At 56.5% G+C, this 12282-nt stretch overlaps 1 protein-coding gene across 1 annotated transcript in view; it reads right to left on the reverse strand.

The window, feature by feature from the left end:
- Positions 1–12282, reverse strand: part of CACNA1A (calcium voltage-gated channel subunit alpha1 A) — a 121460-nt gene that overhangs the window by 49776 nt on the left and 59402 nt on the right. Inside the window, 4 exon segments of the mRNA XM_042976796.1 lie at positions 5197–5303; positions 5991–6050; positions 10172–10301; positions 11939–12077. Coding sequence (XP_042832730.1) covers positions 5197–5303; positions 5991–6050; positions 10172–10301; positions 11939–12077 — 436 coding nt within the window.

The following is a 12282-nucleotide window of genomic DNA, read 5'->3' on the forward strand; positions in this document are numbered from 1 at the left end:
TTCAAGGACAGTGACTTCCGCCTAACCCGCTGACTTCAGGTGTAACATGGGAGTCTTCTGAATGTCCCCGTGCCTGTGGGAAGGTGGCACCGTTATGTCTGTTTTCCAGATGAGGAAGCTGAGGCCCAGAGCGGGGGAGCGACCTGCCCAAGGTCACCCAGCGAGATTCAAGCCCCGGTTCGTGTATCTCGGGCTCAAATCTTCTCTCCGTTTTAGCGCACACAAGAAAAATAATGCCTTCGGTGCAGGGGCTGTTTGGAGGGTAGGATAAGAAAGGTGGCAGCCTGAGGGCTCCTTCTTTGGCTTCCCGGCAGTTTGGCTCCCGAGCATGCAGGAGTGGCTTGATCAAGGCGCTCTGCCAGCTGTGCCGGCCTGCCCGGAGGGAGGAGGGGCGGCGCCAGATGGACTCTTGGCAGTGAGGGCAGGATCGTGATCCGCCAGCTGCTGAGAAATGTCAGGTGGCCGCCCCGATGCAGGGGCACAGAGCATGATATCATGTGTGACGGCTCATGAGATGCTGTGTTAATGGCGGTCACGTGGACACGGCACGCAGTCAGTAGAAGGAACAGGACGCACACACACACACACACAGATCCGGGTGAGATGCAGGAGGGGTGGAGACTGTCAGCAGAGCTTCGACACATCCCTTGGAGGACCACAGGGATCGTTCTCCCACATCCGAGACGGGGCCACAATCACAGCACCGAGGCAGAATCCTTGCCTCCACCCCAAAAGGCCAGAACAGCAAGATTCTGAGCAGGCTCGTGTCCCCTTCCCCCCGACTCTCGAGGAACCCAGGCTGGCTAGGCCGTCGAGTGCCATCCATCCGGCTCACTGGTGGAAGCTTCCAGGTTCAGGGCTGGGACGCGGGCAGCAGCCCTGAATCTGACAGCCGAGGCCCACGGCAGCCATCCTGCCAGACTCGCTTCCCTTCACACGCCCTCTGGGCCTCAATTTCCTCATCTACAGAATGGGGATCACGAGACAGCTTCCCACAGGAGGCGGTGGTGAGGGGTTTTCTATTTTATGGGGAAACCGAGGCACGGAGCAGGCTAAGGGACCTGCACACTGGAGACAAACCGGACAGACTTCCAGGAACCTCTTTCTAAAGCAATGAGACTACTCTAACACCTGTTTGGGGTTCTCAGCCTTGTCTATGAGAAGATGGCACAGGGCAGATAAATTGAGGTGAAGGACCAGGGAGAAAGGGAAGCAGAGGATGCTGGGGTTGGGCACTCAGGCTAAGACCCCCACAACTGCCAACGATGACATCCATGTAGTAACAAGGAAAGGCCGTAAGCAAAGTCCTTACGGGGACTTTCTCAGGCAAGAGGCCAGAACCCTGCAGCCAGGAGGAGGATTCGGAAACGTTTCCGGGGAGGAAAGCAGCAGCCTGGGGGCTCCTTGTCTGGCTTTTTGGCGGATTAACCCCGGGCATGCAGGAGCGGCTTGATCAAGGTGTTTGGCCAGTTGCACCAGGCCTGCAGCCCTGCCTTGAAAGAGAGATGGCGGCACCAGATGGAGTGTCTGCGGCAAGGCAGGGAGCGTGTGGCAGGGGCCCGAGGGTCCGCCTCTCCCACCCCTATGGCCACCATAGACAGGTGCTCCTGTGACGGTCAGCTCTTCCAAAACCCCGCGAGAGTTGCCGGCCCTTGTCAGGATCCCACTGGCAAAATCTCACATCCCCCAGCTCCTGTGAGATCTGCAAGCCCATCGAGGCTCATAGGATGCCCTTAAATCCCAGTCTGGACCTTTTCCTTGCATAGGGATTAAAAAAAAACACCAAAACCCAAAACAAGAAGCCAAACATTCAAAACAGGGATTTTTCAAGGTCACGGGCTGGCTGGCTTTGTGCCTGTAGCAACTTCGCAGAAGCAGCTGAAAAGATTCGCTACAAACGTGTGCTGCCAGATTTCTGTGAGTTGGAGGCTCGTTTCGAATGCCCTTGGATAACTTCATATTTAAAATGAAAATTCAAAACAAAAATCAGCTCCCTCCAGCAGATTCTTTTGCAACACAAAGAATCCACTCTGCGGATTGATTTTTGGTGGAAAAAATAATTTTGATTTTGCAGACTGCAGAGACTAATTGTAGCTTCGGGGATCCTAGAAACAGCATATTGTGAATTACCAGCTCATTATGGCCCAAGTCCGTCCTATGGTTGAAAGCCCCCGGTCTTTCGGAGGCTACCCCTTCCCCAAACTGTGAGGCCAAACTGGGGGGTGGAGGTGGGGCGGGGGAATGGCGGGGGGGAGGGAGGGGGAGGCTCCTTCAGCACTGAAGCATCTGCTGCGGACAGAGGTCTGGGAGGAGAGCGCCAAGGTCAAGGGTGAGCTGACACGTCAGTCGCCACTTTTTCTGTGCTACACCCAGCGGTGGCCGCGGAGGGCAAAATTCACCACCCAGGGCACAGCTGGCCAAGGGGTGGTTGTGTGTGGGCAGGGGGATGTGGCCGACAGGTGCTCACCCCTGTCCCTGTCCCCGTCACCTCCCGAGCCCTAGGAGACTTGGGGACTGTTGGAAAGACCTCATCCTGGAGGGCTCGAGGAAGTAGGGAAGAGGCGCCCGCCCAAACTTGCCCTCCCTTGTCACAAAGACCACCGCTGCTCAGAGCATAGTGGGGATCGGGTCTCCTGATGCCCGAGCGTATGGCGAAGGGTCCGCCTCCTCCAGACCACACAGCCCAGGTTACGTGGATAGTCAGGCTCACGTCACCGGAAGATAAGGGCCAGGGCCCGGGGAGGGGGAGAGAGAGTGAGAGGGAGAGAGAGAGGGACAGGGAGGGAGAGAGAGAATATGAACGAGACAGAAGGACAGAGGAGACACATGACACATGCTGAATGGGCTGGGTGGGCAAAGAGAAACAGAGAGACACAGAAAGTGATAAACAGAGAACAGAAAATGGGGGGGGGGGAGGGGGAAAAGGAGAGAGGCGCACAGAAAGAGGGAGGGAGGGAGGGAGGGAGGGAGGGAGAGAAACGGAAGAGGAAAGAGCCAGAGAGGCAAGTCAGAAGGAAGAGGAAAAAGGGGAAAGGGAAAGAAAGACACAGAAGCAGGGCAGGGCAGGGGATCCGAGACAGAAAACAGAGACAGACAGGGGTGGAGACACAGGTAGGTTATCTCGGCGGGGGGGGGGGGGGGGGGACAGATTCATCCTAGCCTGAGGGAGGTAAGACGTTTTGGCTCTTCTGAGTTGAAATTTTCCCTGGACCTAGTGTGGGGCCCTCCAGCCACCTTGGAGGAATCGCTCAAATAGCTGACACAGGGAGGGACGACTGTATTTCGTTACCTTCTCATATATACTTCAAAGATCTTTAAAAAAAATTTTTTTTAACATTTATTTTTGAGAGAGTGAGACAGAGCACGAGTGCGGGAGGGCCAGAGGGGCGGGGGGGGGGGGGGGGACACAGAATCCGAAGCAGGCTCCAGGCTCCGAGCTGTCAGCACAGAGCCTGACGCGGGGCTTGGACTCCTGGACCGCAAGATCATGACCTGAGCTGAAGTCGGACGCTTAACCGACTGAGCCACCCAGGTGCCCCTAAAAATCTTTTTTTTTTGAAGAAAACTGGTGCTATCTTGATAGGAAAAAAATTGTATCTTGTTTGTATTTTATATTTCTCCAAATTCCAAGGAGGCGAAATTTTCTTCATTTTTACTAGCTGTCAGCATTCTGCAAAATTTCTGTTTATATCCCTTCCCTTGCCCACTTATCTACTGAGTTTCATGTTTCTTAGTGATTTGTAACTGCTTTTTACATATGAAGGCCATCGATTCCCTGTCTTATTTGTGGCCATCTTTCTCCCCTCATTCGCTGTGCATTTTACTGACTTTACTTTTTAAAAGTGTTGACCGTTTTAATAACGTAGCCACACTTTGGATTTTTACAAAATCTCTTCGACTGCTCTAATACTGAAATAATCATTTAAAAAAGGGAGGGGGGGAGGCGGAGGGAGTGAGGAAGAAGGAGAGAGAAAGGAGACGAGGTGGAAGACGAGCAAACCTAGAAAGAGGAAAAGAGAGTAGAAGGCAAAGGGGAGAGGGGGTGGGAGGTCTGGCCAGAGTCAGAAATACAATCAGCCCCGGGACCCTCGTCGTCGGGCTCCAGAGGCTTGGAGGCGTCCGGAACCCTGGAACTTTCTTGCTGTTCTGACACAACTTGACCGTATCGTGTCCCCAGGGGAGAATCCGAGCGTGGCCCGCTTTGGTCCTTAAATTGGAAAGGAGCCACCGCTCTGGCCTCCTGACAAAAGGAGTCTTCACTATTGGGTTGGGGGGCCATTCAAGAACCCCGTGAGAAGGACGCGAGGGAGCAGAGGCACGAGGGAAGCCTCTGATTTCTCACTGTGGGGGTGAGGCGGGTGGGAACCCCTCTGAGACTTTCCTTTCTGGGATTGACCCACTGCGGTGGGCACACACAGGGTCCGCCAAGAAGACCTGGGGGTGAAGGGCCGGCTAGGTCTCCTCAACCTGCCCCAAATGTCTAGAACTTGAGGAACGCACTGCCGAGTTCGCTCTCGGGGCCCTAAGACCTCGCGGGTGCTCAGCCCTTGGGTACCACCTTGAAATGCCTCCCAGAGCTCAGGAGCCATCTTGGAATGGGTCCCCACAATTTGGGTGCCATCTTGGAGAGAATGGCTGCCCGGCCCTTGGGTGCCGTTCTGGGATGGCTACCCACGACCCAGGGGCCATCTCGGAGTTGCACAACGATGCATGGCCTTTCAGAGGGCAGAGAGTCTTAGGACCTGCCGGGACACGTGAAGGACACACAAGGGGAGTGAGCCTGCAGACACAGGGCGGGGGGGGGGGGTCCGAATTCTCATGCACATTCGTTCCCTGATTTTCTTTTTAGGGGGTCTCGAAGAGACAGCGGTTGGGGTGGAGCTTGTAGAGCAGAGGGAGGATGAAATGTCCCGGCGGGGCTATTCTACTGAAAGCAGCGGAGCGAGGGGCCAGTGACGTGGCTGCGCGAGGAGGTAGAAGGTGGGGTCCCTTCTCTTCCTTCCTCCACAGGGGCCGTCATGCAAAAGCCAGTCGAAGCTCTTCCTGGCGTAGCATGCGGATGTCCCAGCCCCCCCACCTCCCAGAGCCCGCTCTCCCATCTCTACGCCCTGAGAACACGTTCCCTGGTCCAATGGGCAGCCCCCGGCCGGGGGCGGGGCGCAGAGAGGCAAGTGGAAACCTCAGGAGGACACTTACGTGAAGGCAAAGGCCACCAGGGCCCCACTGACCACTATGAAGTCGAGAATGTTCCAGAGGTCGCGGAAGTAGGCACCCTGGTGCAGGACGAGCCCCAGGTCGATCATCTGGGGGTGAGAAGAGACGGTGCTCGGGTCCCCTCGTCCCACTTGGGGGAGCAGTCCCCACCCTTCCAGTCTCTGGGGGGGAAGGGCACCAGGAGGGGACACGCGGAGGGGAGCCCAGTGGACCTCCCCATCTCACGAAGGGCAGTTCTGGCCTGCTGGTTCTTAGGTCCAAACCTCGATGCCCCCCTTCACTCCTCTTTGTCTCATTCCCCCACATGGAATTCACCAGGAAGCCTGCCAAGAACCTGCCCACCTTCTCCACCACCCTGGCCTGCCCCCCACCACCCTCTGCCTGGCCCGGTACAATCGCCTGCTCCTAGATCTCAGCTCCCACCCGCCCTGCCCCTCCCTCAAGCCCATCCTCCCCACCGAGGCCAGAGGGTGCCCATGGCATGGGCAGGAGTCAAGTTCCTCCTCTGCTCAGAGCCCTCCATGGCTCCCACCTCGCTTGGGGTAAAAGTCAAAGTTCTCCCCGTGGCCCACAAGGCCCCGCCGGATCTGTCCCTGTCACCTCCCTGCTCTCGTCTCTCCGCCCTGGGTTCTCCACTCTCCTCACTCACTCCTTCCAGTTCTCACCGCTGCTCCAATACACCAAGCATTTCTAATCCCCCCGGGGAAGCCACCTGCGCCAGGGTGGCATTCTTGAGAGTGAAGTTTCCCTTGGATCTTGGCTCTCTCAGCACTCACCTTGATCACCATCTCAAAGGTAAAGACGCCTGTAAAAACGTAGTCAAAATACCGTAGCACCTGTAGGGGATCAAAGCAAAGGGGCAGCAGATCACTGGCTTGCTCCAGCAGAGTCCCCAGGAACCTAGTAAAGGCCCACTGGAGCGTGTGGCCCCCAGCAAAGTCCCCAAGGAACAGACTCTCCAAGCAGAGGGGGAAACACGGCTGCCACATACAGTTGGGCAGGGTGGGCACTGTACAAGGGCCCCTCCCACCCCGTCTCATAGTGCAGATTAGTACGTTGTGTATGAAACTGTCCAGCAGATGGCAGAAAAGTCCTAACAAAACCACTCAGGGTGGTTTCCTTACCCACGGGAAGGGCGCCTTTTTTTTTTTTTTTTTTTTTATTTGCCCAAAGCTCAATATAAAGGAAAGGTGATCTTAGGGACGTTCAGGGAGGACTGTAACCCTGTTGGCGACCGCTCTGACCTCCCCACGCCCTTGACCTGCTGGGTCTCCTAGGTGAGAAGTCCTAAACATGACCGGCCTTCTAAGCCAGACACTGGGGGGGGGGGTCAACCTCACCACCGTGGTCTCCCCCAGCAGATCTGCGGCCACATCTTCACCATGGTGGGGGGATTCTCCCCGCACCCCTCCCTCCCCCCACTCCCTCGTGCGGGGCCAGGGCTGGGTGGTCTCCACCTGGCTGAGCAACGGCCTGCAGCCTGGCCCCTCTCCAGGCCATGCCACAGCACGGCTCTGGTGTGGCCTTGGCAGGAGGATGTGGTTATGCTGACACAGCAAGCGCACGTTGGAAGGGCTGATATTTACTGAGCACCACCGCCAGAGGGCGCCCGTGAGCACCGGAGTCTAGTTAGGGTCCTTCTCTGCCCTAGAATCCTCTACGGCTCTGATCTCACTTGAGGTAAGAGCCAAAGTCCTCCTGGTGGCCCCCGAGGCCCCGAACGATCTGCCTGGTGACCTCTATGCCTTCACCTCCACTCACCGTCCTTTGTTCACTCTACACCCGTCACTCTGGGCGTCTTCACCGCAGGGCCTTTGTACAGGTGGTTACCTCTGCCTGGAATGCTCTCCCCCATGTCCTGCCTGATTCCCTCTTTATGGCTTGGCTCAACTCTCACTTGCTCGGTGAAGCCTTCCCCTACTGCCTGTTTAAAGTCCTACTTCCTGGCGCTCGCAATTTTCCTTACCAGACCAACCGCCCACCCCTGCGAACGATTTGTTGTCATTTGTTATAGTCATCAGTAACCTCATCGTCCCCGTTCCTGACCTGAGGTCAGCCCCACGCGGCCAGGGACGTTTGGCTATGCCTGTAGTGTCTCCAGCTCATAACACAGGCTCAAGCATACAGTTGGCACTCAACAAATGTTTGCGGAATGAATGCATGAGTAGCTGGAAGGGTCCTGGGGATCTGTGTGGTCACACCTCATGTTCCCGTTACGCGTGGGGCTTGAAGGGCCATCAGGGCCCAGAGTGGCCAGGATGGCTGGCTCCCTGAGGTGGGGGGGTTGGCAGGTTCAAGGTGCTGGAAGGATCTGGGTGCAGAGAGAGCAGTTTAGGTGCACCGAGCGGAGGGCTCAGCAGGGCCAGAGGCCGCCTGGCGCTCTGTGAGCTCTGGGAAGGCAGGGACCATCTGCTACCCTGTCAATCCTTGACGTTTAGCTCTGTGCGTGGCACATACTATTTGCTCATTAATTGCTAAATAAAGCAATGAATGAAAAGCAGAGAGGGGGTGCCTGGGTGGCTCAGTCAGTTAAGCGTCCGACTTCGGCTCAGGTCACTTACTCAGAAATAAAATCTTATCAAAAAAAAAAAAACAAAAAAACTCTGGAGAACCGAATTAAGTCGGACAAGAGGAAATCCAGGAAACCGAGAGACCAATAAATCAGGTTTGACTCTCTCGGATGTGCGGATCCTTTGCCCTATGCAAATGACAACTTCCTGTGGCTCAGTTTACTCCAAACAGGTGCTCGGGCTCATTTATCCCAGGGAAACGCAGATCAAAGTCCCAGAGAGCCTCTGCGTCATACCCACCAGGTCGGCCAAAGGAGTCTCCAGGCCCCAGGGTTGACAAGCCTGGGGAGCGGGGGGTGGGGGTGGGGGGCACGAGGTTGGGTGACAGAAGAGAGGCACAGAATTATTCCATCTGTTTTCGTGTCAGAAATGAGCAACAACACCCAACTAAAACTAGAGTAGCTAAGCTCGTTCCAGAAGGGAGGTCCCTTCTGGTTACCGCTAGGGTTGGGTTATCCAGCGTGGACCCTTGGGGCTGGGGCATTCCTCTCGCGGGGGCTGCCTTGTGCCCCTGAGGGGGCCGAGCACCCCTCTGGGTGCCAGTAGCTCCCCGTGGCCCACCCCAAGTCGTGACAACCCAAATGTGTCTCCAGACGTCCCCGGATGTGAACCCTGACTTCAGAGGGGGGAAAGGGGGCACTGAGGAGGTGTGCCCGGTGTGGGGGGTGGTTTTGTTTCACTTCCTGCCCCGTGGGGGGGGTCCCCGGGCATCAGCTGGCCGTGTGGGGCCACAGTGCCCTTGAAGAGGCGGGGGCTTCGAAGAGAGAAGTTTCAACTGCAAAATGCAGCAGGCAGGGGCCGGGATAAGGCTTTGCAGACGCCCTGTGGGGCTGGTCCGAGCCCCGCCGGGCTCCCTCAGGTCCAGGAACCGCAGCGGTACCCCCGCCAGTGACAGAGCCTTCTCTGGACTCCTAGAGTCTGCAGGGGGGTTGCTGACCGCTCCTGGGACACCCCCTCCCGGGCCTGGCTCCCTGCAGTCCCCCGGGGTGGGGAGAGCTGGCCGTAGAGAACAGAGCGCAGCCTCAGCCCTGCCCTGGTGCTCGTTTCTTCCGGGAGCCGTGTTCTAATTATTTCCTTCCAGCTCCCCCCTCGGGTCCCCAGGGGCCCTGCCAGGCCTGCAAAGGAAGGGAAAGTGCAAGGTAAGCTGCTGTCGGGCAGGCTTGATTTATGGGGCTTGCCAGCCTCACCAGGCTCCTAACCTACTTAGCGAGGGCGGCAGGGCCTGGCTCCCAGCGGAAAATGTGCCCCTGGCTCCGGGCAGGGGGGCATCGATGGGGGGGGGGGGTGCAGGAAGGAGCTGGGGAAGGAAGTTCTGCCACCAGTGTGGAATCTGCCAGGCCCTCGCTAATCAGCGCCTCACTTTCTCCTCTCAACCACAGGCACGCGCCCATTCTTGCTGGGCAGGACTTAAGGGGAGCCATGCGCACAGTAGGTGCTCCAAAAACGGACACAGTTGAGGGAAGCAGAAGGAGCGACAGGGGAGGCATTGGGATTCTGCCATGTGATCTCGGCCAGGTCACTGAACCTGCCCGAGCCTCAGTTTCACCATCTGTCCAATGGGGATACCTGGGAGAGCTTACATGCCAAGTGCCGGGGCTTGTGCTCTGAACACAACCGCCACTCAGTTATCAGGAACCGTTAGCAGACCCTGCGCCCCTAAAAGGAGAGCCTTGCAGCTCTCCAAACAGCTGAAAGTGTAGGCTGTGTTTCTGCGCCAAGAGAGTTCTTTCTCTTGGTTCTCCTGGGTGGCTCAGTCGGCTAAGCGTCCGACTCCGGCTCAGGTCACGATCTCGCGGTTCATGGGTTCCAGCCCCTCGTTGGGCTCTGTGCTGATGGCTCAGAGCCCGGAGCCGGCTTCGAGGTGTGTGTCTCCCTCTCCCTCTGTCCCTCCCCCACTGGCTCTCTCTGTCTCCCCCTAAAAATAAGCATTTAAAAAAAGCAGCGTCCTTTCTTTCAAAGCTCGTGTCAAAGCCAAGATCAAAGCCAAGAAGTCTGTTGGGTGAGGCCCGGCGGCCGAGGGGATACCTGTGGGGCACCCCTGCCTGGGTACTCCCTACGTTCCAGGCAGAGGGTGCGCACCCCCACCTAACGCCAGCCTCGCTCCCCCTGCCCGGGATTTCAGCAACTTCCGGCCCCTCCCGCCCTCGGCCGCCTTTCCCCCACCAGGTGCACAGTCACAACTCCCTCGAGGGACGTCCCGCCCCCAAGAGCATAGGCGACCAATCGGGGCTTCCCCGCCCCCACCGGAAGCCGTGGTGAGCCCAGGGCTGTGCCCAGGGGTACCCCTGACATTCCCTCCAGCCTGGCTGGCAGCGTTGAGGAGGCAGGGGAAGGTGGCCCGTAGCAGAGCGGCCCGGCCAGCAGGGCGCCCGCGGAGCGGGACTCACGTTGTTTCGCGGTGCGTTGGGCTGCACGGGATCCTCAGCCGCCAGGGCGATGCTGCTCATGGCAATGACCATGAGGATGCACATCTCAAAGTAGCGCAGGTTCAGGATGTAGTGGCACAGGCGGCGAAGGCTGTGGGGACAGGTGGGCGTGCAGGGGTCCACTCAGACTGTGGGCTCCCAAGCCCTTTCCTCCTGTAATCTCCTTCTGTCACCCACCACCACCTGAGCTCTCTGACTCCCAAGGTTCTATACCCCACCCAGTGTCACGATCTTCCCCCTGGGGGCCCTCTCGGGGGTTCACGGAGCCCCAAGAAGGTGGCGGGGGGGGGCCCTCGGCCAGGGAAGATAGTCACGGGCCCTGTGGATAGGTTCCTTTCACTTCCAAACAACCCTCTGGGAAAATCTTGATTCCCGGGACGAGTTGAAGAAATACTGTCCTTGATTCTGCAGGAGACGAAAGGGTTTTTTATGCATAAAATACCCTATGGTCAAACAAAATTGGGAAATTCTGGGTTAAACAGATTTCTTTTTTTTTTTTTTTTTTTTTTTTTTTAATGAATTGAGTGACCTTAGGCAAGTTGCTTATCCCCTGTGCCTCAGTGCTCTACCTGTGAAATGGCCGTAATAATGGTGCCTACCTTACAAGAATGTGAGGCTCCAAAGAGTTCATATATGCCTGGCACATAGTAAGGGCTCCAGAAAATCAGTTACTGAAATGATTAATCGCGGGCCTTATCAGAGCCTTTGATGGGGTACTAGGATAACACTTAAGTACTTAACCTCTTAAGTGGGGCTAATAATATTAATAAATATGTCACAAAGTTGTGTGAAGGGCAGCAGGGCTGAGTGGTTAAGAGCAGGGATGCTGGCGTCAGTCTGTTTGGGCTCTCCCACTTGCTTGCTGTATGAACTCAGACAGGTGACTTCACCTCTCTGGGCCTCAGTTTCTTCATCTGTTAAATGGGCACACACATAGTACCAATCCCATAGGGTTATTATGAGAATTTTTTTTTTTTTTCCAGTTTGTAAAGCACTCACAACCGTGCCTGGCACTAAGTGCCCCGTAAGTGTTTCCCTAACCAAATAGATAGTTTCAACCAAATAAAAAAGGAAGCACGCAGAGTGAGACTCAAGAGTCTCAAGAGGCAGGTTACAGAAAGCAGTTACCGCCCAGTTTATGTGACGTGAGTTTTCTTGGTCAGGAAGCATTTTGAGGGACCAGGGTTTCGAGAAATAGCCTCCGGAAAGACGCAACCCTCCATCAACCACCGTGACACGCATGTGATAAGTCTCTCCCCTGAATAATCTTTCCTCCTCAAGGATGCCCAAGACAAAGGGCTATGGAACTCAGAGACCATCTGCCTAGAATCCAAATCCTTGTGGAGCAGAGGTGAGGAGCCAGAGCTCAGGGACCAGGGCCGCCAGGTATGACGGGAACAGGTTGCGCACTGCACAAGGCAGCCACGTCTTAGGGGCGCCTCTCACATTACAGACCGTGTGGAGTTGAATATTTATGACAAGGATTTCTAGCTGATGGCAGGAAGGGGTCTTCCCCGCTCCCCCAAATCAGCACTTTATGAGAAATTTCTCTCTTACAGGACTTAAGAGCATCGGTTTCTCATCTGCTCAAACACCCCCTATGGGACTAACCGTGATCTGGGCAGCAACTCTCCCCGTTACCCTCTGTCTGCGCCTGCCCTCTGGCTTGACTTCGAGTGCCCCAGTGGGAGCCCCGGGCCCCCTGCCCTGGCCACAGGCCGTACTCACGGGTTGGTTGTGGACAGGATAAACATCGAGCTGTACGGGGGCATGGGCTTGGGGCCGTCTTCCCCAGGGTCGTCTTCCTCCTCCTCCTTCTTCTCTTCCTCCTTTTTTGGCAGTGGGTCTGGGTTGGCGTTTTTGTTCACTGTGGGGACAAGAACCAACACAGGGCTCCCTCCGTGATTTCCCACAAGCCTCTGGGCTCCGGGCCGCTCCCCAGGGCAGACAATAAGCGGCTGACATTTACAACGTGCCTACTATGTGCCAGGCACCACGGTATGTCGGTGAATCCTCACGTGACCCTACGAGGTTTGTTCTTGAAAAGCTCCGTTTTACAGACGATGCAGCTG

Source organism: Panthera tigris, chromosome A2 (assembly GCF_018350195.1).
Source record: "Panthera tigris isolate Pti1 chromosome A2, P.tigris_Pti1_mat1.1, whole genome shotgun sequence".
In the NCBI taxonomy this organism is placed as follows: Eukaryota; Metazoa; Chordata; class Mammalia; order Carnivora; family Felidae; genus Panthera; species Panthera tigris.